At 37.5% G+C, this 27836-nt stretch overlaps 1 protein-coding gene across 7 annotated transcripts in view; it reads left to right on the forward strand.

Annotated features, from left to right (window-relative positions):
• LOC139813616 (neo-calmodulin) overlaps positions 1-27836 on the forward strand; it is a 46692-nt gene that overhangs the window by 6505 nt on the left and 12351 nt on the right. The window contains exons 1-4 of one of the 7 annotated variants that reach the window (XM_071779196.1): positions 2061-2122; positions 9338-10445; positions 15411-15452; positions 24596-24838. In XM_071779196.1, the coding sequence (XP_071635297.1) occupies positions 10359-10445; positions 15411-15452; positions 24596-24838 (372 nt within the window). In that variant the 5' untranslated portion in view covers positions 2061-2122; positions 9338-10358. Of the gene's footprint in view, positions 1-1933; positions 2123-2402; positions 2527-8908; positions 10446-15410; positions 15453-24595; positions 24839-26368; positions 27564-27836 lie in introns of those variants that run through there. The other 6 variants (XM_071779198.1, XM_071779197.1, XM_071779195.1 and 3 more) reach the window with 6 other exon arrangements.

The raw sequence follows: 27836 nt of genomic DNA on the forward strand, positions 1-27836 counted from the left end.
CATTGCGGCCTCGACCTTTTGAACAGCTTCGAGTGATTTGACGGGAGATTGCACGGGAGCTTACCGCTAATTACAATCACGATATCGATAAACACTTACTACTTGATAATGACGCGGCGTTAGGATACTTTCCCGATGGATCTACTGCGCTTAGTTATAAGTATTTCGTTATATTACATTATTGTTGATCTGTCACCATTATTATTTTTTATTACTGTTCTCATCATTGTCGTTGTCGTCGCTACTCTCGTCGTTATCTACATAATATTTAAAATGCGATTTATTGATAAATATTGATCATTGGGTATAACGCGAATCGTTTATAGAGCCGAGTGATTGAGTAGCGAACCGCCTGTAAAGCCAGGCGTCGTCTGTCTAACGTTGTATTATACTACTTTGCTATTTAAGTAGGATGGTATCTCTCGCCGAAGATAAGAAATCTTTGTACTAACTATGATTTCAATTCGCGGCAGTTATAAAAATTGTATTTGTTAATTACAACATACAAAATATACTTAATCTTTACATTATAAAAAACAAAAAGAAATAATTTTCTCTTCTCCTAATTTTTGATGCGTGATTAATTAAAATATTGCTTTATTAATATTTCTACGTTATATTGATAGCGGAGTAATGTATTCTAACAAGCTGAAAAAGAGATTCGCTTTATTCAGCCATTTTAGCTGACGATGGCTCTTTTACGGTTTGTCAACGTTTCACAAAGCGAGAAATGAATAGGGAAAAAACTCGATAACGAGTGGTGCACATCGCAAGGAGACAAAGCGACTATGCAAAGCAAAATGTCAAGAGCGCGATACGTTTCTTCTCGCGTCGAGGATTTTCTCAACTATCGAGTTGTCGCGGCTACTAAAGCGATTGGCGACGTCATTCGCGTCGGAACGATGTGTACTTCTATAAGAATATCTGATAGGGATGAAACGCGTTTATCGCGCCGTTCAGACGCGGTTGTGAGAACAATGGGGAAGCGAAGAGACTCTCGCAAGTAATTTACGTAATGTGTGCCGCGATAACTCGTTGGACACCTGCCGATACTTAACAATGAAAGATTCACAAAGGCCCGTAGCAACTCCTCGGAACTTTACCTCGCCGCGATACAAAGCGCATTGTGCTCGACGCTCGATCGGTGTTTTCAATTTTTCTTGAACAATCGTTCTCTTCCCGCGTGTTCTATTCATTTTAGCCGTCATTCGTCCGCGTTCATTATTTATGCGATGCATTATTGCACTGAGGGAAAATCTATCCTTGTCGAATAGAATTTTACATCTACTTAAATCTATATGTAATTCAAATGAAGGATCGTTTGAATTATTGAAAGGATCGTGAAGCTCTGAACAAGAGAAACATAATTCAAAAAGACAGAGATAAAGGAGAAAGAGCTTAATGAAGAAGGAATGTTACGAAATGCGATAGAAAGATGGAGTACAACAAGAGGCGTTCCATTACATTGACGCTGGTTCGCTGCATAAAAAGTAAGAAAAAGATTTACGACGAAGTAGCTGAGAAATTGTACTCAGAGAAGAAGACGTGGAAGAAAAGACGCAGCTGATAATAGAAAAATATTGAAATACCACGGAGGTCTTTCTAGTATCAATCCGTCAAATAATAAATAAATCACCGAGATAGAAATATATAAATAATTCTTCAGAGGTAAAAGGAAATTTTATTTAGATATGTTGTGAGAGACGATTTTATTGTATCGTATCTTATTATAAATATTTACGATTTTGTGAGGGAAGGAAATCTAAAGATCTCGAGAGATTAAAGAACGGAGCTTTAGTAGTATAAACCGAAATAGGCCACACGAGCAAAAGTTTAGCACGAGATAAAAATGTAGGGCTCTCGGTACCAATCTTGTGGAATGAAAGAAGTAAAGAGATATAAAGGGGAAGCGAAGAATCGGCAGGAGTAACGAAGAAAGGACTATCGTATGCGGGTGCACAGTGCGGGCGAGGGCGAGGGTGCGGGTGCGGGTGCGGGTGCGGGTGCGGGTGCATGGACCTGCGCGCGAGCGACCGCCTGGAATTCGTGCAGCATTGGCTGCGCGAGGGCGCGTGGTGGATCGAGGGTGTCAGTCACAGACCATTTGCTCAGCGACGAGCACGTAAGTTCGCAGGACGCACGGTAATCGTTATCGTTTATGAATGGAATGACTCGCTGCAATTGCACGTTTGCTCGCGCGTCGCAACGCGACGCGACGCGATGCGACGCGCCTCGCGGCGATCCGATTATTACGCCAGGGAAACGTCGACGGCGCGACGACGACGGTTTTCGCTTCCGCGACGCCGGACCGCGGCCGCGGAGTTCGCCGAGTCCGCCGGCGATTATTTGTGATTTCCTCAAAAATGGCGGTTATCAGGCACGAATACCATCGACGGCGCCAGCCCCGTCGTCGGCCCGCCTCGAGGACGATCGCGGGAGATCCGTGGATTGCGAGTGTTCTTACGGTCGTCGGCGACCGGCAACTCGTTTCCGCCGGACGAGCCGATCGCGTACCTTCGCCGAGTGGTCAGTGAGTTGTTTCGTGAGGAGCACGGTGTCCGTTCCTGTCTCTCCTTCTGACTACTCTTTCCTCTTCACCTTTTCACGCTTGCCCTATTATGTGTATCTTTTCATTCTAGGTGTTGTCGCTAGGAATGATGTTTTAAATAAGGGATAAATCATTCTTCTGCAAGATTTTCATACAGATTTCACACTGCTCTAGACGGTACCATTTTTTCACTAATCTGAGTACTACATATTGCTCATAATTTCTCTCTGTGTCTTTTCGGTGGTTGTTTTCTCGATGTAAGATTAGTTTTCGGATAATGTTGGTTTGATAGTTTAGGCAACTAAGATGCATCTTCTTCGAGATAATACTTTCTATTATTAATTACACATTTTAAAAATTAACAAAATGCCACTCATGATAATGCAAATGTGTTTAGAACTATAATTCTATATTTATTTATCTTAGCAGATTATAATGCTGCTCGCGAATCTCGAGTTTCATGACGGAAACATTTCATACAAATTGGAAAAAAAAGTTTAAGGTCTATTAGACGATATTATTGTCGTTAAATACGATGCTTAGGATAGAAACGAGCAAGACATATCCGCAAAATTTGCATTCGTACGATGCACTCTGGAATAATAGCCGGCTCATAAAGTATAGACGAGTTTAGTTTCATATTTTCACGAGGGACTCTTAAAAGAGAAATTCACTATTCATAATTCTTATATAATATGAAGGTAGAGTTATATGTTTGAAATTTGCCGTACGCACATTTTCGCGCAATAGATCTTTTTTATAGTATATTCATTTTTGTTGTATTTTACACAAATTATGTTGTATATATACAAATTTAAAGAGAAAAGAAGAAATAAGATATATTGAGCACAGAATACATAAGCAATGGCATTTTCTAGCAAACTTTTTTGTATTATGTTTTTTTTTAATTGCTTAGCCGTGTGTATGTGTGATTTTGATGAAACGATTTGCGTGTCGTCTGGGTTATTAATTAATTGCCTTTGCGATCTAATCATACATATTAAATAATTACGCTTGTTAATTAAGAATTATAGAGTCAAGGTCTTATTACTCTAATAGGATAATTGATAAAACTTTATATATGATATTTCGGATATATACGTATTTTAAATAAGATCGTGTGATTCTCTTTCGAGTAAAAACTAATGTTTCATTATCATTCAAATCCACGCTTAATTGTGACCTGAAAATTATCAATGTAACGAGATTTTTATTTCAGAATGAGCTTTGAGGATTTTAACGAGCGTAAGTTTTGATTTTTCGGAATATCTAGTTTTTTGCTCATTCAAGAGTAATGACGATAAATTGGAGCGTTTCCCGGCGTACAGCGTATATATAAAACCACGAAAATAGAGAAGCTACATTATCGTAATGAGAACTTTACTATATTGCGAGTAACTTTACTACTTGCGAACATCGTTGTTTGGGTAAAAACTATGAAAATTCAAGGCTAGCGCGAAATATGAAACTTTCATGTTGTTAAAGAGCGTTAAACTGAATTACATAACATGCACGTCGCGTACAGCGAAATGGTAATTAACTAAATTACATACGATTGTACCACATCTAAAAATTCTAGAAATGCGTGAACAACCAATGGAAAAACTAATTTTTATTTGTCGCGACCATTAAATTCCTGCCATTTTGTCACACAAAATGAATTAAATTTTATACAAAATATTGTTTCTAGTCGATGCAAACTATTAGGTGATAGTAATTGATAATATAATATGAACGAAAATTTAATTATATTTTCTGCCGTTTAACTACAAAATTAATATTTGAATTAATAACAGAAGAGATAAACTAAAATATACATTACTACTATAACTGTTAACTAAAATAATAAAGAGAAAACTTTTGTGAAAACATTGTATACCTTAAACATATTTTCGTAATAATATAATTTATATTACATAATTACGAAAATATATATGTTCGAGATATTCAATGTTCAGCGGATATTTTTGGAAGAATTTCCGATTACATAATTTCTCTTATCACTAAAATTATACAGTTTTATCACGTAACATATTTTATTATACCAAAAATGATTTAAATTGCTTTTTTGTATTTTAATGACGATTAAATAGCCACATATGTTGTATCGTACCTTTTTTATTGTTTAAATTCTGTTCGTTAATTCGTTTACTCAAAAACAATCGTAGTTTATAATTGAGCTTTGTTGAATGAGAATTTTGTTGTTCGTTATTGATGAGCAGCTTTACAAGCGATTGGACGCCCTTTTGTATTTCTCTCAGTTCATTGGTGCCGTCAAGATATTTTATAGTCTTTTTCTTTTTTTAAATTGATGTATCGTTTTTTGCCTGTATCACGATAACAAATAATATCGTTTTTGTACTATCGCGGAAATAATTCGAGTTCTTAATCTGAATGCGATAATGCGAATTTCAATTCGATTAATCACTGATTGATCACAACGATACTCAACGTCGCTGCAGTGAATGATAAATTTTACGTTGACCGTTTTCTATCTATCGTACGAATAAATGGTGAAATAATGACCGGGAAAAGAAATGCGCGTTGACAGACATCCGTTCAAAGGGCATGCAAATAAATGGAATTTCTCGGTATACTTTTCAGCGGTTAACTGAAGCGACAAATAGCAAAATTCTACTTTCTATATCCGAGAATTCGAGCCCGCAGTTTCATTTAATATTCGATCAATCTTGCAAATATTCGCATGTATTCGTGGAAAATTTATCGCGTTTTTCACGTACTGCAAGAAGAAAAATATCGCGAATTGACTCGAAAATAGGTACCTGGTATTCTTCTCGAATGACGTTTATATTCATATCTTCCAAATTTGAGAAAAATAAATAATTTTTGAAAAAACAATTTAAAGAAAGAGAATAATAATAGATACAAATAATGATGGTTTTACTTTAAATAACAATCGATTTCTCAATTTTTTCATTGTGCATTAGCTTATTTTGTTCACAATAGCTAATAATTATGATTTTAGTATAATATTTAGTACATAGATATATACCTAACGAACGAGACATTACAAGACTTGTAATTTCTGAGTTATATAAATTTACCACAATTTTTAGATGTTAGACATCAGACAGCAGATAATTGTTTTTCTGAACGGCATATCTGTGGTACTATTTGTATACATATTCGTACCATGTAATATGTAATAGCGTAATATAATCAAATTTAATAAATTTAAATAGCTGTGTGTCTCCATGTTAAAAAACATTTCAGAATAAAGACTTGTTATATACACAATATTAGAGAATTTATGCTATTGAGAGACGTGGTTGATATTATCTAGGGCAGTGATGTGGAGTAATATAGTAGGGCATTGCAATTCGTAATCGCGAGTGAACGGTCAATGGCAGAAACGTTTTGCGGGCCGGCCAACTCTCGTGCAGTTCGATATCGTAAGTAGGACGTGAACCTGGATAATTGTGCGCGCGCACTTACGTGCGCGCATACGCATGCACATTTCTGTTTTCCACCTGGATGTAAATATTCTGTAAAGCGTTGCTCGAGTCACGGGATAGTCGCCGTGCGAGATAATGCGTTGCTGATCGCAATATTAAACTGTGATCAGCGACCTAACGCGTCTAAAAGTCATGATGGGAATGCAGTTTCTTTGTGGGATATTATCGGCAACAGGTGTAAATTTGGTACATAGTGGACTTTGTCTGTGTACCACCTAATCGTCCGAAAAAAGTCGATTCACTCGACAGAGGCTATATTATTAATATTATAGCTAACCGTTGGAAACTTTCCATCTCTTGAATTGTTCCGGTAATGCACATTAGTTTCTTGCATTTAATGTTCTAATAATATCATTATATTACGATCTTTTTGTGATTTTTGATGTAATAAATAGCTATTATCAAGTTCAAAAATGACTATTTGATTTTCGATTGATTTATTTTAATCAAAGTCGAGTTGTAAGGCAAATTTGTTTCTATTGTAAATAATACTGTAAAATATTCTATTTGGTATGTTTTAAAAAATTTTTATACGTCTCTCTTTCCAAACTCTGACTTAGCGACATGGAGAGATGCAGATTTCCAATGAAAAAGTGCATCAAACGTGATATCGCAACGCCGAAAGCCCGGCGGTAAGGACAGAGGGGCGCGATGCAGAGGGGGGGGGAGGGAGAGTTAGATTTAGGTACAGAGGTCGGAGGTCAGAGATCGGAGGTCGGAGGACGCGGAATGATGGTCGGAGGACGCCGGGGGCCGGGGTGGCGGGAAGGGAAGAAGGGGCTGCAGCCTGGGGATGATCAATACTACTCGTACGCCAAGTTCCCACGAGAGTAGCGAAGATGGGTCGAGGAGCACGAGGAATTGAACGTTTTCGATTTGCAAGAGTGACGAGAAGTTCGTTCGCAGAGGAGGGGGGGGAGGGGGATATGTAAAATGATTTCCTGTCTATTGATGCTTATAACGTCGGTATCCTCGGTATCGTACCGCGATGTCTCAACTTCTCCGATTCTCTCGGTGGGATTTCTCCTTATCTTTTTAGGACAACAGCTTGCCATCCAGAAAAATTCACGTACTTGGCATATCATGGCAATGGAGAAAATTCGATTACGTTGAAAATACGTATTTTCAGGAATCCGCGTGCAGCGTCCGAACGTGGATACGCAGTTTCAGCATTTTGTTTTTACACGCTCAGATCTCTCTGGATTATTTCAATATATATATCTCACAACGACCGCTCGTTCCGCTAGCTTTATACAAGTGAAGCAATAAACTTTATTTTATAAATTGAATTAGATTGGAAATTTCGTTATCTTCATTTCAATCGAATCTCAATATAATAAAAATTCATCGTTTTATCGATATCATGCGCATGCAAATTCTACTGTATGCTAAATGACGTATGTAAACATATAGAATCGATTTCTTTTATTAGCACAAATTTAATGAGACGTCATTATTCGCTGAAATTTTCAAGAGTAAATATCCTTGAAACTTCAAGCTTCGAACGCAGAATTGACGAACAAAGTTTCAAGGACGTAGACTCTGAAGAAGTTGGAGAACAAAAAATCTTTCAGTTTATCTCAAATGAAATTTGCTTCTACAGAAATATAATTTTAAATCTAATTACGCCCTTAAGATAGTTTATACTGACAATTTCAAAGTCTCGTAGAAAAGGTCGACTTTAAATTCAAAGAATGTACCATTAAATGGAGAGATAGTGGATTTAGGACGCTTTGTAGTTCAAATCCATTTCTCGAATATGCAAATACATTTCCGCATAAATTGGAGATTATACATTACTGTTTCGTGAATTATTTTTACAGCGCAAAATATCTTTTCCCCAGAAAAGAAAGTTTTAAAAGTTTGCCCCTTAGTTTTCTCTCCTGCATGGAAAGCCGTCCATGTCAGGCGTAATGAAATACTTAACTAAACGTCCGTTCGCAGCCGTAGCAAACCGGCTTTGTCATGGATCAACGGATACATGACGGAGATTTTCCGATCGGAGCATTGCGGCGGTATAAACGCGTGTCGGTCGCGCGAAATGCATGCTGCTGGTAGTGCGACGTCGTGCTGTCCGATAACCCTGAAATATTAACGACACAGGGGTGCACGTGAGCTCTCAAGGTTTTCTCTCTCCTCTAGGCGGGTAGAGAAACGCATGAGTGCGAACGGAACAACGACGGCGACAGCGAAGTGCGAGCAGTGGCAAGCACACAAGCGGAGTGATTTCATGATACGTTGCATTATCGCGTTGCATGAGCGTGGAATTTCGCGGCATGCATCATCGCGCGAGTTTCGCTCGGAATGATGCATTCGCGGAACATTTGAGTCGACGAGGATTTAACATGCATTTTTGTATTGCGAATACAAGTCTCTTCGCAGAGAGATGAAATACACAGAGTGACAATCAGAGATCAAATATCAGAGTGATATCTCTATACAGTCTATATTAAAATAATATTGCCATTGAAATAAATTGAAAGCGAGTTTTTCGTTCTCCAATTTTTTCAGTTTACGTCCTTCAAACTTTGTTCATTCATCAATTTTGCACTTGGAGCTATTCTTAAAAAAATTTTAAATACTTATTTTTAAAAATTTTAACAAATAATGAAGTTAGAATGTTTTAATATTTATCGATTAAGTTTAATGTTTATCAATTAAAGTAATTTAAATCGACCTGACTAGCAATATATATAACGTCTTTCCGATATGAACATTGAAAAATTGTGAGCCAACTTGGTTTGTCGGATTCACACAGCACTTTTTTCAGATCAATTTCGAGAAAAAAGTGCTGTGTGAATCCGACAAACCAAGTTGGCTCACAGTTTTTCAATGTTCATATCGGAAAGACGTTATATTGCCAGTCAGGTCGATTTAAATTATTTTAATTGTTATTCTATATACTGGCGAAAGAAATTTATTATTCTGTTTAATGTTTATCTTTATTTATCGTAATTCTTACGCGAATTTAAAGACTTTTGTTCTACGCCTGATCTACAGAAGAATATTTCATTTCATTTTTTTAAATATCCGTATGTTCCTGAATTTCAGTATATTTTTGTGCTTATAAATGGCATTAGCTAGACAATTTTAATTGCTAACGGCTCTGATCCATAATATCTTTATTTCATGCCGAAAATATGAATCCCTCTTAACACTTTCCATCGATCTATCAACTTCCGATCGACTCCTCCGCGGGAAACGAGTTGCCACTAACGCGATTAATTATGCGAGTTTCGCGTGTAGGATGTAGACCGCGCGCGAAAGCATTGCAGGCTACGAACCACCCACTCCTTTATCTCTTTCTTTCTAGATCGATGGTAATTAGGATAACTATCGCCTGATCGACGCAAGACGCAAAGGCGCACCATAATCGCGAGAAATCGCAAGGAACACCAGAACCGTGCGAAATCGTCGTCGCATCCTCGCGAGCGGAGCGGAACCGAGCCGAACGGAGCCGAATTGAACGGAAACGAAAACGAAAACGGCAGTGTCGATCCGGGGGCGCGTATCCATCACGTTACGGCGGGACAAATGTTCTCGACGAGCTTTCGCGAAATTCCGCCGTCGAGCAGTAAACCCGAGAGAAATCGCCGGCAGGAATACGACGCCGGTGATCATCGCCGGTACGCTTCCGGTACTACCGATCGGACCGTCGCGATGAAGTGAGCACCATCGGGCTCGCAGGCTACTACGACGATGCAGTTCACAATCGTTGGCTGTGTCCGCATCCAAGCGTCTAGAACGTAATCGATAGTGTTCAGCGTTCGTTGCGTGTCGTCTCGGGTCAACTGAACTGGGTTTAGACGAAATATACCGGAAGCGGGAATACCTGCCGAGAATAGAGATACGTTAAAGGGAATAGATCGAGGTCGAGAGACAAGGTTGCGACGGCGACTCTGACGACTACGACGGCGAGAACGGGAACGGGAACGATGACGACGATTACGATACGACGCGGCGGTAATTAAAGGATAAGGGTCGCGATAGAACGAATGGTGTGATCACGACGCCACGTTGTAGCATAGCCTTCGCATATATTACCGTACGTACGTACGTACACAGGTAAATGCACACGAGCGCACAAGTATACAGGCGAAACGAGCGAAATATATTTAAATATTGTGATACGCATACGTAATTATAAGCGCGCGCACGCGGGCGTGTCGATCGACAAGCAATAAGAGCAATAAAAAGAATATTACCCGTGTTATACGCTGTCGGATCGGTGATTCCTGTCACACTGTGTTCGAAAGAGCTCGTTAGTCGCTAAGCCAATCGACGAGTTTACGCTTATTTCACCGGGACCGTCGAGAAAGTGCGCCGACGACAAGATGGCGTTCGCCGCGGCGAGGATGATCCTCAAGGACAAGCGCAGGAAAGCTAGCAAAGAGGACTTCGCACCGCGAAATAGAAGCAAGGTAAAACCGCATATAAATTATGTATATCAGACTGATTCTGTTTCATCATTTATGTATCGCGCTCCATAATCGAGCGGCCTGAAATTCACCAGGGACGCGTGATTTACGCGCGAAGGGAAAGGCTTCGAAGGAAGCCGCAGCGGTTCTTATTTCGTGGGTACCGCATAGACATCGAAAGAAAAACGATTTAACTCGCATCACCGATTCTCGAGCAATCTGGGCGCCATTTGGCGATCATTTTTCATTTCAAAGGGGACACAAATGTGGTTTAGATTAATTATTATCAATATTAAAATAAAATATACGATATAAAATATAATTAAAATATAATTTTGTCTGTTGTGCATATGAAAATACACGCACATACATAAAATAATAATAAATAAAATAAAAGATATTTTATAGGTAGAGTAAGAAGTGATGCTTATATAATTACAAGTAAACGATGCGATAGTGTATGTGATATTATCCCTTGTCTGTTCGTTAAGCACTCTACAGAAATAAGATTAATTGATCTACAGAAATAAGATTAATTAATCAGGAAACGCTCTGGAAAACAACATGAGAATATGACATGCATATTAAAAACGTTTGAGCAATTATAGTCAAATGTGTTATAACTGATTGTTAATTTTTCATAGTCTATTCACATCTATATTTATTGATACTCTGACATTATTCATTTAAATTTGCGCGTAAAATGGTTAATTCTTTTACTGTTGAATGTTACAAAATCATTCAATCCTAGCGTATATCAGGAAAATGTCTCAAAATGTTGACAGAACAAGTTATGCAATTTTGATGGAACTTCAGAGCAACGTGCGTGCGTATGTAAACCTTGGCCGATATCATTGCACTTTTCGTCGTCGGAAAACTCTTTTCTTCTCCTTTATGCGTATGCTAACTGTGAATTCGCTAAATTTTCACGCTAAATTGGCAATATTATTGCATATCCCCGTAGGGTTCACAATCTACTACCAATACTATCCTTCCCCTCTCACTTTAACCCTTTGGACCAACGGCTTAACGTCTCTTTCCGAAAGACGGAGCCCAGTTTGCTCCGCACAAGGGCCTGAATCTTGCACGGAGGGGCGCAGCTTTCGGAAAAACATTCCATGGCTCTAGTGGACTCGAACCTGGTTCCTCAGATTACGAGTCTGGCGCTCTACCACTAGACCACACTGCCGCCCTTCCAACTGTGAATTATGTGTATTTATTTTTCCTTGAACTTTTTCTTTGAATTTGCAATAAATTCATGCGGACAGCGTAATCGACTATTTATCTTATACGAAGGCGAAGGATCGGAGCATTAAAACTGTGATTTTATTTTTCGATTTTCTTCGTCAAGATCTTATTTCGATCTATAAAGATGAATCTATAGAACGATTTATATGGATGGAAAGATTTATGTGTCATTTATATTCTGCATTAATTATTGCTTTGGGCTCTTAGAAACCTTGCAATATTCAAATTCTATCTTAACCGTTTGCTGGACTTCCAACAAATTTTCATTATATATAAGAAAATTCCTAAATATACACTTTCAAAATTCTTACACCTGCAAAAAAAATACTGATTCTAACTGTGTCCATTGTCAATTTGTTAAAATAATTTTATATCTAATCCATTGACAATTAAATCGTAGAAAAGCATGTATTAATTTAAAGTAACATCTATTTCTTTTTAGAAATAATATCTACTTTTCAATATAGTTTAGAATGTCATTAAGTATTATACGTAAGTCCACCCTTTCAGATTAATTAATACTTTATATCGAGGAATTTTGAATAAATCTTTTTATGCACGGTTGCATAACGTGTTATTAAACGACCACGAATTCTTTTCTCCGATAATTAAAGTCTGCGTAACATTTATCAGCTTCGCAATATCAATTTTTAATTGAAAAACTGCGCGATATCTCAATCACAATCCCGCGTACCTAAAAAATCCAACACGTGCTTCGACGCTCGACAAAATAGAGGTAAGTTCGCTATATGTATTTCGCTATATGTATTTCGCGACGATTGTTCCGCGAAATTAATTACCTTAGTAAAAACGATCTGTTTACTTTACATCTCACGTGATCCGCATGCGATATCAGCTACCGCACCGGTAGCGTTATTATGTATTCTCTGGCGTCGTTTCCCTCACGTACCTACTATCTGAAGGAACTATCGTCGCCGTGAGTAAGTCAACGACTTCGCGATAAAGGTGCGCGTTAATGACTTTAAATTTTGGCGTGTCAATGTCCGCTTGACATTGCTCGTGCACCTTTTCACTCTCTTTGCAAGGGTATTATTCACGGATCACTCGGATACGCGACGTGGACCCGACACGACCGACGGTTCGGCAGGAAAAGACCATCTAATTTCTATTTTAATCATTAAACCGGCATTACTAAAATAAAAATTTACTTAGCACAAAAATAACGTAGCACGATTATTAAGATGGGATTAATTAAATCCCAAGTAATCTTCTTAGAGTTTAAGCCGTAATAACCTAACACGAAAATTTTAGAATATTTTAAATTAAGTTTAGTCCTCAAACCCAAATTATACTAATAAAATTGTTAAAATTATTTTAAAACTTTTTTTATTGCAATGACAGAGTCCAGTTATATTTATGCTCTGCCATTGTATGTACAACATAATGTTTATTTGCACCTAAGGTTTGTCATATCGCGCCTTAATAACGCAGATTAATAATAGTGGAATTAGTCATAAATAATTGTATTTTATGCGCACAATAATTAATTGTTAAAGTTTTTACTCAAATTCTTTTATATCGAATACCTATCCATATCTCGAAATGAGAATAGACGAAAAATTGAAGAGAAGAAAAAGAATAAAAGATATACTTTTATATAGGTACTATATATGTATGCATATATTTAAAAATATAAATAATTGATTGTTATCTATAAAACAATGGAAAAAAATATTTACTAATTTTATTTTCTTTTCCTTCCTCGTCCCAAATATTTTTGAAATAAAATTTGAGGCCTACATTTATATCCTTCTGACGCAAGATCCGTCCTTATAAATTGACACAACAAAATAATATTCAAATTATGTTTAGTGTGCATATATTGTCACAAGCATAAATAAAAAAAATAAAAAATGTCTTGCAATCATATAATAATATAATTTATTGTAATTTATTTAAAAAAAATTTTTTAAATAGATGCTAATATGTGTGATATTAATTGTATCTATTCTTATGTATCAATTTTATATTAATTTTGCAGAAACCATTTCATCTTATTATTCTTGTACATTCACTTAAATTTGCATATAATACATGATTCATCATATATTATTATATAAACTAATCATTGCGTGTATATATATAGTGGTCATACATAAGAAAGAAAAAAAAAAGCTGAAAATTAAAAATCGATATCACCAGGGCTATGAAAATCGAAAACAAATAACAAATGAAGCAAAATTATAGGTTTAAATGCGCGGACTATATCAATAATCGTACCATTCCAAACTTGATTGTTTATAATTCGAATCAACAATTATTATGACCTCGATATTTGTGTATTTATTTTATGGTTTAATATCCAGAAAAATGAGAATAGCAAATCCTTAGTTCTTTTACAATGGAGAATCATTAAACGAGTGCGATAAATATTGCGGTATTCAGTCAAATTCTCTCTCGTTCGTGGCGAAATGGCATAGCACTATTGTGGAGAGAACGTAAAGTAGATCCCACGTTAACAAGTAGTCGGTCTCGATTTAGCACGCGACGTAAACGGTCATGCCGGGTGTGTCAGAAAAGAAACAGTTCCGTCGAAACATAAAAGCGGGGCTCGATCAATGCGTCGCACTTCGCTCGGTAAACCCGTCACGACTGGCTGACGTGACAGCTTTCCCATTTGATAGTCTCTTTTTTTCCTTACAATAGACGGGAACGAAGGCGATCATCAATTAAGTCGAGCGTAACTTTGGAAAAAGCTTTGTCCAATAGTAAATATATCAAATATACATCGCGTGATGTTTCTCGCGAATGTAATTATATTTTTACTCGGACAGCGTACGCATTAGCTGTAAATGTTGTTCCATTTTAAAACCGTAGGGAATTATTGTTGCGTCGCGTCGTTATACACTGTAAAGTTTTCTCGTTTCTATTTAGCGACATTCATTACATTAGATTTATTATTCATAATTTTTTATGCAATTTGGAAATAGACAAAATGTATATGAAATATGTTTACGAAATTACGAGAGCTAACAATCCGCTTGTTAGAAAAAAATAGTCTGATTAATTGATACACGTAATTTGCGAGTTAACAATTTGATGTGTCGCAACTTAAATATCAAATTAAGTTCTTGACAAATGCTAATTGTACATGCAAATGATCACTCGTAAAAGATTACGATAAGATAATCACATAGCTCACGCTAATAACTCACGCTACGCTGTCATAACTCTCAATGGCACTGCTAATGCGTTGTACGTATATTTTCGATATGTAAATATACATGTACATCATAATTATTATCTGTACCTACTCATATGCATACGTTGTTTACGGAATGTATTTTTAATTTTTCATATAATCGCAATTTTTTTTCAAACCGTACACTTTTTCGACTTCAAGTGTAGTATCTAGCGATTTCGATGTTATTATTCGAAAGAGTCGTCGATGTCAGTTACAGATGTCAGTTTGAACTTTGTTATTTTTCTAGCTTGAAATAGATTTTTGTCACGCAATAGGTGTACAAAGACTTTCCTTACAGCACACGTTATTCACATACCGAGCGCGAGTTCCGTTCTATCTGACATTTACGAAACGCATTACTTCTATCCCTTTTATATGAATCACACTTGTGCGCCGCACCGTTAACCAACACACCGTATCCGTAGTGTCGTCAGTGTCATACCATATCTTTATCTATACTTTTCCAACTACAGTGGCGTGGTAATTGGTGACCTATACTGTACTTGTGTTTGCAGGCTCGCAGCGCCAGCACAAGTAGCTTTAGAAGCCTGAGCCAGGTATATACCAAGATAATAATCCAGATCTAGTTGAGAGATTAGTCACTAGCTGATTAGCTAGATATAGTCAATCATTTATTACTTGCTCATTATTAGAAACATAGATACCATTGCTCATGCGTAGAGGCGTAGAGCACGCGCATTTCGCTAAAACGCTCGGCATTGGTCTGCAAATTGTTTCATTGACGATTTCTGGTCCATTATCTGGTCCATATGGTAGCCAATAATCGGATTGTGACATCAAAACGAGATCGCACGAATTCCTCTTTCGCATCCTTATTTGGACGTATAGGGCGAATGAAACGATTTGTACGATTTGTCGCTCATGGACATCACAATTCGATGTAGTTACAACAAGAGGCATCGCGAGCCTTCGGTAATCCCCTTTGCAGTGCCAACCTGTTACAACACTGCTCACTCTCTCTCGCGCCAATAAACAACATTCGAAACGTGACAGATCGCGTTGTCGCGTATTCCACGAATTTCGATTCAGGTCCTGCAATTCTCCTCTATACGAACGCCTGATATATACACTTCTCGGTGTATTTCCGATAACGTTTCCGATAGCAACGTAATCGGCTCGGCCATAATTTCGTTACCATGCTGTGTCGTTCAGCGACGCGACTCTTAATTGAACGGTTCAAAATAAAAGTAGACGAGGACATAATAAAGTACGCAATCATACACCGCATTTCCTTCCGGGATTTTCGCCGAAGACAAATGAGATCGCGCGTAGAAATGCATGTCCTGTACTTTTGCCCCGTCTCGTTTCCTCTTTCCGCAAAGTTTCCGTGGAAAACGGAACAGTAAGTATATCACGGGAGACTCAGGATAGTGGACTACCGCAATTACAGTAGAAATGCCTCGCGGGGAAAAAGAAAGAGAGAGAGAGAGAGAGAGAGAGAGAGAGAGAGAGAGAGAGAGAGAGACAGAAAAAAAGGAACTCGCGTCGGGAAACTCTATGTTCTTGTGCGGCGCACGTGAACGTGTCGACACGAATATGTCGAGAAGCGACCCGCTAATGAGTGCATTTATCTCGACATTTATGCAACTCGGTCTCGTTAAAACCGCATTTTTTCGACACATTTCCGTGCTTTCGTCGTTCTTAATTACTCGCTCTTTTTATCCCGATCAAACTCGCTCTTTTGATCCCGTGCTTTCCCCTGCGCTAACGTTTTATCGCGCGCGCTTGGCATGCTGTGACTCTAATAGCGTTTTTCATTGGCAGAACTGGTGCGCATTCAGTGCACATTAAAGCCGTCGTACACAAATTAACGTATATAAAGTGTATGTTTAATATAAACGGGTTAAATCACGAAATCCTCAATATTCTTTACTGCACTATTTGGCAAAATATATACTGGATATTTTATCAGTCAAAATATATGCATCTTACTTTAAATCAGTGTACAACGGCTTTAATGTGCAATGAGTGCGCACCAGTTCTGCCAATAAAAAACCCTAAAATATTGCGGCATTTTTTGTGCACGATTACGTAGCGCGTTTTTCGCAATGTTCGTAAACGGATATGTGCTTTTTGGATAAAACTAAAGTGCGCATATACCATAAGGAAGAATTTAATCGGCACTTGACTGGAGCGGATCGATTATCTATAAATGCTGAGAATAAAATTCTCAGGACAAACTGAACTAATATTTATATATTTTGAAAGAGCAAAAGAAAAATATACTTTGATATACGCGTTTGTCACAAATATCTTCATTCAATATTTATAATTTTATTGAACAGCTGTTGACTCTAGCGTATATGAGCTTATTTTTACCGTAAACAATTTTGAAAATACGATGCTTGTATAAGTTTTTGTGTTTTCAATGAATGAAAACTAATGAAATATTGAGGATAATGTTGAATAAAGCATTATTCGCATTTTTTTATCCATGATAAGCTTGAAAGTTTTTTTACGATATTATTGTAGAACTTGGATGGTTCTTTAAAAGAGGATAACTAGAGGACAGATAATTTATTCAATTGAAAATATTATATTACGCGGTAGTAACACGCGGTAGGAAACAGGGTGTAATGAGTGTAGGAAGCTTAATACGAGCAATATGCATGCAGAATTAATGTTATTATCGGTAAATAAATAAGCGATCGTTTACTTGATTACGTCTATTGTCGTCACGATTGATGCATTAACTGGAGTTGAGCGGGAAATTTTACGTGGACCCTTGTATATCCAACCCGTAGGTCAAGGACTGTTTTTCGAAAGAATGAACACGCGGGAAAAATCGTTACTGCTTTTTGTAAGTTCAAACATAAATTACCTCCCTCTCTCCTTCTGTAGCGCTAAAGACTATAAAAGTAAAATGAGAAAGCGAACGAGGAATAAAGAAAATCTCTTTGGGATTAATATTATGTGATTTAAGCGAGACTGTGCAGCAAAAGGATTTAACGGTACGTGTTTATTAGGCCGTTAAATTGTTGAAAAATGAATGAAGAGGTCCAAGTAAATGCAACAGAACTGTTCGTGGAAAGAAAACACTCGGACGAATAACTTTTTTAAATCGCTGCTTCTCGCACATTTTAACGTCGCCTTTCTGGCTCCAAAGAGTGCTTTTCAAAAGAAAAGTAAGCGAGAGAAAAGAAATCCTCAAAAGTTAACGCTGCGAGATTTAGCAATGGAATTCTCCGTCACGTAGTTTAATATATTGCGTTTCTACTAATCCGACGTTGTCTATTGTAATGATGTAATTGTAATATTTCGTTCAGGGCGTCCTGTCAAAAGAAGATAAAAGTAAAAACAAAAGTAGATTGAGGTTGTTTGAAAAATAATCACGTACAGCCTATCGGGCCTCCTTTGAAATCTCATTTCAAAGATAGGCATCTCGAGAACGATCGCAATTATAGTAGGGATTTAAAAGGCGTACGCATTCTCGCGGCGTCTCGAATGATTCCTAAATCTGGCGCACCCTTAATGCTTAGCAAAGATTAATCGTTCACGTTCGTCACGAGGACAAACAAGAGATCGTCACGGAACGGAGTATCGGGACGGCGTGGTGGAGCATTACCTCGTGCTAACGTCGGGCATGGTCTAGAATCGAGAATAGGGATCGATGCCTTTGACCACGACGCCCCTGCTCGCCGCTGCAGCGGCTGCGTTATTTGATTTAATTATTAATCAGCCGGTTCTAGACCTTGCAAGGGAAGTGCAGTGACACACTTCAAGGACAAGAGCTTTCCCCCGGTTCTACAGAATTGTTTCTGCATATGACAAATTGAGCAGCGAATTTGTTCTTGCGATACTTCTCCGATTAGTCATCTCGTGGCCTGAAATCGCGGTTCGTGCTCGTAAATCTTACCGCAGGAGACATTATTCAATCTGGAAAATCTAGGCCATCAATGGCTTCGCAATTTCAACAAAGGTTCGCAGTTTCGGTGGAAATTTGTTCTCGAATATCTTGGAGCATATTAAGAGAGAACTAAAAAAAAATTCCATTTTATTTTGCTGTGTAATAATCACGCGTGTATTCGTCATAATACGCAGTTTATGTCAGCTAATTTTTATCAAACCATTATCTATCTATTGCTATTATCAAAAAATTCCTCAAAATTTACAATTAAAATGAGATAGTCGTATGCGAAAAACATGACTTATTGAATATGCGGAAGCTCTACGACTGGGAATATTGTATAAATGGAATTGATGAAAGCCGTACCCGATACTGCACTTTTGCAACGGCAATCACCGTTATTTTTATTTGGTTTATAATGCTCCAGTGTTTCGCAAAGTATAGCGTTTCAAGGGCAGCTGCAATCATCCCCAATTATTGATCCTTCGAAAGAGGTTTCCGGGTCTCGCTCGCAAACACTCCGAGCAAAACTTGAGTGGGTGAAATATTCGAGACGAGAAATAACGTCTTACGATGCACGTCTATGCGGTCACGCAGCCAAAGAGGACATTTTAATCGACGGAATCTTGATTGGACGATATGTCGCTAATATAGAATATATTTATCACCGATAGAGTTTTTCATCACTGTTTAATCAAATCAGAGAGATTGAAAAGTTTAACTATTATTAATTATATTATTAATATTTTGAACAATGTTTATATATAATTGAACTAATCGTAATTGAATGTTATTTTTATAGATGGAACTGCGTGCGAAAAAATCTAGTCGAGTTAAATGTCAATTATTAAAAAAACAGATTTCTTTTCCTTGAAAAAAAAACTAATATATAATTATTTAATTTCTTGTGACGATGCAGCTGCGCTTTACTTGATACATGTAAATGTCACAAAAAAGGTCACGTTAAGACTGTCACGCATGAAACTAGTAACCAGGTCACTAACAGATCGAGTTAACGTTTGATCGATATACTATATAATAAATTATTCTTGATAGAATTATTCTTAATAGTCTTCTTTTATTTATATCGGTACGATCATATTCGATAGATCGATAACACTTGCAATCAGATAATAATATTTTACAATAGAAAGCATATTTCACATAGAAACCCGGCATTATACGAATACTACGTGTTCATCCTTCAAAAATATCGCGTATCTTCGCAATAGGTACTGTGATATATAATGTTGATAATATAAGAGGATGTATTCAGCTACAAAATATGACAAGATAAACTGTGTATATCTCGTGATAACATAAGAACCATTTTCTGCACCCATAGCTGCGGTATTATCACTTTTTTAAAGAAGAAAATAATGCAACGGAGCGAGACAAAGCTATAGCTGCATAGCTGAAAGAAAACAGAGCGTGCATATCATAACGTTACCTAAGAAAGGCAACGATCAAGATAAAGCTCTAAAACGTGCGGCACGCGAGTTCACTTTGCGCGACTCTTGTTTCTTTTTAGAAAAAAGTTAACAGTGTCTCGTGGCCTTTGAAAAAAAGTTTGAGGAACTCATTTTTCAACCTTACAACAATGCTACAAAGCTCGTCGATGTACATATAAGAGCACTCGAGATTTTATCTAATTGGACAGTGATATCAAGATGACGGAAACAAGTCCGGTGATAAATGGGTTTGTAAATACTTGTTAAAAACTTCTCACCGTGCCAATCTGTTTCGACAAATTCTGTAGTATTCTGATTGACGTTTAAATTGATATTTATAAATGGATACCAATGATGAATAGTGAGGATATCAATACGCAAAGCGTTAATTGATGAGGAGTTTGATGAAAATCCAAACTAATTGTTATTTTATCAAAGAGCATCAACACACCACAGGCGGTGTGCCTACTGATATATTAATAATATTCGAGTAAGAGATCATTTTCCCAAAATGCATCAAAGTATAAAAATTAAACATGAATTAATTATAAAAGTGTTGTTTGACGTCAGCAGAAACTTATCAATATATGTAAACTGAACATGCAAAACATAACTAAGGCATGGAATAGTTCTTACGCTTTATGCTTTCATATTTTCTCTCTAATATGCAAATGAGATTTATCGCTTACATAAGCTTATATATATATATATATATATATATATATATATATATATATACCACATTGTTAAGAATAAAAAAAGAATAATTAATAACGCTGGTATATATATATATATATATATATATATATATATATATACCAGCGTTATTAATTATTCTTTTTTTATTCTTAACAATGTGGTTAGTATATTTTATATAATTGTACGGAATTATTCTCTCGGCTTATTCAACGCCACATGTCTGACATTTAATATCGTTTTCTGTTTTTTTTTTCTGTTTTTCGATCTACATACGTCGCGGGACGACGTAGACGGTAAATAATGAGTATTGAAATTCCATTTGGGAATCGTAAAATCGATTGACCCTAAGGGCTAATCAGCGGCCCCTTTAGTCGCACTATTCCGTAATGTAAAACGCCCGCAGTTAGCGACCTAAATCCGCATTTCCGCGGTCGCTGCTCAACGTACATACATACATAACTGTGTTACTATGACACACTATGCACTGGCATACAGACGATAAATGGACACGATGCACGCGCCATCCGATCTAATCGACCGGATGAAAGTAAGTCATCCGCCTCTACACCCCGCCCGCCCGCGCCGCGCCGACGAACTTTCGTGAGCGCCCATTAGCGATCGTTATTAATTTTCCTCCCGGGAGCGAGGCTACCTACGGCGAGCTCTTGCCTCTGCAATAGCGAAAAAACGAGCTTTGCAAACACCACGGCAACGGATACGAGAGACATCGAGTAGTCTTGAACTCCAGCGAGGATCGACTGCCACTTGACGCAAGTTGTAACAAGTATACTGGCCTTTCTTGATGGCGTTTTCGATTAAGAAGATAAATGCATGTATACGTCGGGAGCATCGTGTGGTTGCACGGGAATTACGAGATATGCACAACTTGTAGTGAAAGGAGATTAACAAGTTTCAAGACGCTGGTCTTAACCCTGTTTTCAGAATTGTCAATCCAGCATTGGATATCTACCGCATATCAATTAGGCAAACGACAGCGGATCAACGCGACGATTATAAATAATTTGAGAGGATAGTATTAACCATGACAATAATAAAAATATGTAGAGATTTCGATGGCGATACAATCTATTATCTTGACGATACGATCGTATCATATTTTAGGAAACGTTTAAAAAAAAGAGTTATATACAATCAAGACATACAATGACATAACTTCCATGATAGGTAAATGGTTCCTAATAGAAAACTTGCGTTAATACAAAAATAAAATATAGGTGTTACTGATGTTACTTGTCTGCTTATACAGTTATAAAAACATCTATATTTAGAAATTTTATAGAAACCTGATGATCCCAGTGTAATTTCAGTTTCAACAAACGACCTAGCGAACGCCGTATTCATTTTGTCGGAACAGAAACTCATATGAAATATACTGGAGTCGTGCAAGGCCGTGCATTGATACCTCCAGATCTGACCGAGTTGCAGTTTAATTTTCCGAAACGCGCGCTTGCGCCTCGGTGGAAATGGGCGGATAGTCAAGAAAGGTGCTACCACGAGAATTACAATGTACGCGAACACAAGCAGCTCTGAACGGGGGCCGTCTCGTGACGGCCGTGCACACGAGTCCCACAATCGCGTAGCGCGATTCGCATTAACAATGTTCCTCGATATACGGTTCTCTCGATCCCAGGCTGCGTGCGATAAACATACGGGTGTCCTATCAAACGATGCGCTCCCGCATTTGTTTTGATACACATTTGATACACAGCCGCGCGATCGATCCGTTCGTGGTGTCGCATGCGCAACGAACGATCGCGCTCAACGTATGCCCGGACCGATCGATGTGCCGACCATTTTCCATGTTTTCGTACGAATCTCTCGCGACAACCGCGACCCTGGTTATTACAGGTTGTTATCAGAGTAAGGGGACGGAGGAGGGAGGGCTCTGTAGCGACATTCTGTGTACTGTGTTAACACTTGTATGATTAAAATGAAAATTGCAGCGTGCGCTAATTGCTGTAATACTCTGTATTGATATAGGATAAAATTGAGAAAAGGTAAACTGACATTTTTTACACAAAAAATTGTTATAAAAAATGTAAGATAGCTCATACGAGTATTCGGAGAACATTTTCGGTGCATTTCGGGAGGGAAATGTGACTTTGAGAATTGATAAGTTAAAATAAACTCAAGTATAAGAAAGTTAAATATAAACCTAATCTTGGCTCGGGGCTTTGTTTATTAATAAGGTACAGAATATCGCTCAGTACGTCAATTAAAATGATCTTAATAAAACTAAAAATTTAGCACAAATTATTAATACATTGGAATGAAACATTCCGCACGCAATTTATTTTATTTTATTTTTGAAGACTTTAATCCGCTTTTTCAAGAATATACTTTGCTTCACGGTCGCTATAGGTCGCTACATTAGTGCTACATTAGATCACTGTTTCATTCATAAGGAATGCTATTATTAGTTCTAACTCGATTCATCGTGATATTATGTAGTTATTTTTATATTTACGTTGTTATATAGCATAGACATAAATTTAGAATAGTTACTTAAATCTAGAATTAATTTATGATGCAGAAAATGCCTTTTTCTAGTAGAAATTTTCACTATGACAATAAATTTAGTATTTAATTCAACACGTTATGATATTTAATTCCAAGAATTTTTAATATATAGAAGAAAAAAAAATTTTCAAAGCATGAATTTATATTTTCTAATATGTTGAAATTATTTGAAATTGGGAGCCGTCTATGGATAATCGACAAATACCTATATGAAGTGTAAGTATCGAGGACTGTCTCAGTACCTAGAACATAAAAGTAGAAATTCCGTAGTATATTGTCGTAAGCTTGAGAAATCATGAATTACGTGACACTTTCGCAATGCAATCCGGGTACATCACATAGGTCGTAGACTCTGTCAAGATCGCATTAGATAGTGAGATAATCTATAATTATCTTGTCGGCATTCTCGCCCACGCGAAGCATCCAGTCTCTTCGTTCAATTATTAATTGGGGAGGTTATTTTTAGGTCCTAAACATTCGTCGTACGATTCAATCCCGAAACGAATTATTTTCTTCCAAGTTATTGACGAAAAAGTCAACGTACTCCCTGTCGCACAGATTTGCTGTTCTATTCGCGGAATTTATTCTCACTTTTCGGGTAGTATATAAATTTCCGCCCACAAGATATAAACGGGCCGACATAAAATAACTCTCGCAAAAATATTGAATCGGTTTTGATACAGCGAGTCAACGCGACGATTACAGGCAAGCTGAAACGATGGCATTAACCATAACGGCAATAAACATAAAATACGATAAACGTAAAATACAATATAGCGAGATTTAGATATTATATCTTGGTAATTCGATATTGCAATGCGCTTTAGAAATATTTAAAAGATATGGAAGTTACATACTGAAACATACAGTTATAACTTTCATGGTAACTTTCAAAAGTCTATAATAAAGAAGAGAACTTACTATAAATACTAGTTATCAATTCGTCAATCTACTTGCAAAATTTATAAACGTAGCAAACAGGAAAAAATACAAAAAGAAGAAAACTTCGACATCGTGCTTTAATTATTCCGATAATAATATATGTATACTCCAACCTACAACACATCCGTCTGACTTGATTACCTCCAATAAAATCCCTCATACCTAACAATTAACGGATATTCTGTCTCTTGGACTACAGGCACGCAACAAACCGGCGGATGGCGTGGGTCATGTAAACCAAAAAGGTGCTTCCGGTCAGAAAGCGCCGACGGCTGGTCAGAAGGTCGCGCCGGGTGCTAAGGGCGCGGCGAAACCGACCCAAAAACCGACAGCCCAGAAAGGCCAAGTGAAAGTGACACCCAAGGCGGCCTCCGTCAAAACCGGCAAAAACAAGAAGAAGGGACAACGGCAGCAATATGATCTCATCGTTACTATTAACTTGGTGAGTAGTGTAATATGTCACAAATTTCATCTCACACATTCAAGATCGAGACGTCTCGCCTGAAATTGCTATCCACTTTGACATCCACATCCACGCGAATTTCTTTCGATAGTTTTATTTTGTCCTAGTGTAAAGACATCATTAATATGGCGTAAATATATTTTCATAAATAACTATATAAGATTATTTCACAAAATCCCGATCTTCATTTCGATGACGGATTCTTTAACCGCTTTAAATTCTATCTTGAATAAAATATTGATATTTTTTGACAAGCAATCAGAAATAAAAGATTTTTTCGTAAAATAAACTTATGTGATTGAATAACAAAAATTTTATTCTTTCTCAAATCACATTATACGTTTTCAAAATTTTAGCATGTAGCTTGATTATCCATATCATCAAACTTCAATTATTTCACGCTTAACAAATGAGATATATTTCTTAAAGATTACCTCCGATTTGATAAGAATTGAGTTTAATGTCTTTCGGATAGCTTGGTGAACGTTAAAGTAGGCTGAGTACCATTATGCCGTGCGCGAATAGTTAATTTCGATCAATTATTCAGCCTGCCCATGCCGTTAAAATCGTTAGCACGATCTACCCAGACGATTTGCATGAGTAGGCCACCTAATTATTTCTGTTCGTAGAAGCGAGAGAGCGAAGTTATCGGCGACAGATCGAATCGCGTCACGAGTCGCCTTTGTCAACTTAGCGTGCGCTTCGCGTAATGCGTGCACATCGGCAATAAATATGGCATGATCTGACCCAGTTGAATACGCGATAAGCGATCGATAAGTTCCTCATGTTCGGCTAATGTACGCCGCGTACGTTGTCAAGATACGCCGAAGGAAAATAACGCCGTGCTGTCATTTAATTAGATTGGCATAATTAACGACAGCTCCTCGATCGTGTTGCTCTATTTTGGGATTTCGATAAGTCTGTTGACAACTTCAAATAGATCTAATATTTGATCTTCATGCAAATTGCGTGTGCATGATGTGTGCAACTCTAGCATATAAGTATTCTGTATTGATTATAAACTTGTATTATTATTACGACTACTATTTTATATGTCCACTTTGTTTATAATTGTTTCGCATAATCTCTTATCACGTATAACCGTAGAAATATCCGTTTATTGAAAAACTTTTTTTCATACTCTTATCACATATTATTTAATTACTATTTTTAACCAATTATATCAAGTATAATTTTTATCGGAAGGTAAAAAATGAATTCTCATACAAGAGGTTTAATTTATATTCGTTAAAATTATTCCCGCTTTATTGATATAAATTCTTCAATGAAAATATTCAAAGTGATTTCAAGCGAATAAATTTTTATCGATGAGAAAATTAAATATATAATATATTTAAACAGCGTTGTATTTTTCTCTTTGTCAATATTATTATTCTACTTTATTAATATATTATCTCGTATATTACGCTATTAACATTATGGTATTAATGCTACCGTTAATTATACTAGATCGGTTTATTATGTCGGAATGCCTGGATACATAGATAAACGCCAAGAATACGAATTGGTCTTTCAAAATGCGAGAAAAATGCACTTAAAATCATTAAAAGTATTTTTATGAAAGACGATATGATTACCGGAAGTTTATCCTTATACTCGTTAACGCGCAAAATGATATAATGAGCAAAATATCTGTTCATGAAACGTCAGAAGCGGGGAAGGGAGTAGTCACCTAAGCGTCTAACCGAAGAGGGGACCTGGTAGTTAAAAACAGACTAAGGTTGCCAAAGTTCCAAACTCACACGCCTTTGTCATCGTGCGGACATCTGCGCTCATCGCGCTCGGTACCGGATGTTCGGAAGTCGCGCCGGCAAGTGCGTTTTTCTCGTCTTCGAGGCGTGCGTGAAGTAACGGTGCGTGTGCGACCGCGGAAGTTGAAGAGGGAAGTGACAAGAAAGAGAAACGAGTCGTTCTCTCAACTTTTCATCCGACTTCATCGAATTGCGAGGCGCCGCGTATTTCTCTATGCCACACGTCGGCTATTTTTACTCATCCGCGAGCTATCACATCCTCGAATAGTGTCGCCCATGTGATTGCCGGAATATCGTGCCCACGGTCGCCTTGATCGTCATCTTCGACATTTCATTTTACCGCGAAAAAAAAAACGACGACGAGATCTGTCGACTTCTCGGTTCAAACATCATCTCCTCCGTTTTATCCGTCTGAATAAACGGAAAGTAATCGTGATCGACGAGAAGTCTGAGCGTCTTTCGGATATGTCGTACCTCTCTATCCATATCTCTTTTTCGGTACCAGCAACGACCTTGAGATAGCTCGTAGTCGATAAATATTAGTTCGATTCAGAGCAGCTTTCGAGCAACGGATCCGTCGCGAATATATGCGCGTCGAATATATCTCTATCCCGGGAGATCACGATAAAAGTGCAGTTTACGTTTCTTTCTCCTTTTTCTTTATGCATCGGTGGAAATGTCGCGTATGACGCGATTGCAATGGGATCGAAATGTCGGTCTCGACGGCGACACGATGGTAATTGCGACGAGACAAATGTAGTCGTGGAATCCGGCAGCTAACGTTTTGTATAATCTCGTTAATGGACACTTCCGGCACGCGTTCCTCGGTGTGACACTCGATCATGACAGATACAGAGAAGAAATACACGCACGCGTATGGTCAGCTGCGTAGATTGACCAGCACGATAGACGGTCAAATTAGACAGTTGAGTGTAAGTAAAAATACAAATTTCTGGCAACAGCCTGAAACACGTGTGCGCGCGAGACGTGTGGGAAATTAAAAAGGAAATTTTTATTCGGAGCAAACGTGAACGCAAATAAAATGCATTCGAGCAGTCAGTTGCGTCGTCGTTTTGTCGCGCGAGACTCGCTATCACGTTGCGACACGTTATTATTAATAATTCATTTCACGACCTCCCTTCGCGTCGGAGTTTCTAGCGTCGGGCATCTCGCCAAAATTTCTTTAGTATCTTCTGTATCATACG

The sequence above is a fragment of the Temnothorax longispinosus genome, chromosome 5 (assembly GCF_030848805.1).
Source record: "Temnothorax longispinosus isolate EJ_2023e chromosome 5, Tlon_JGU_v1, whole genome shotgun sequence".
In the NCBI taxonomy this organism is placed as follows: domain Eukaryota; kingdom Metazoa; phylum Arthropoda; class Insecta; order Hymenoptera; family Formicidae; genus Temnothorax; species Temnothorax longispinosus.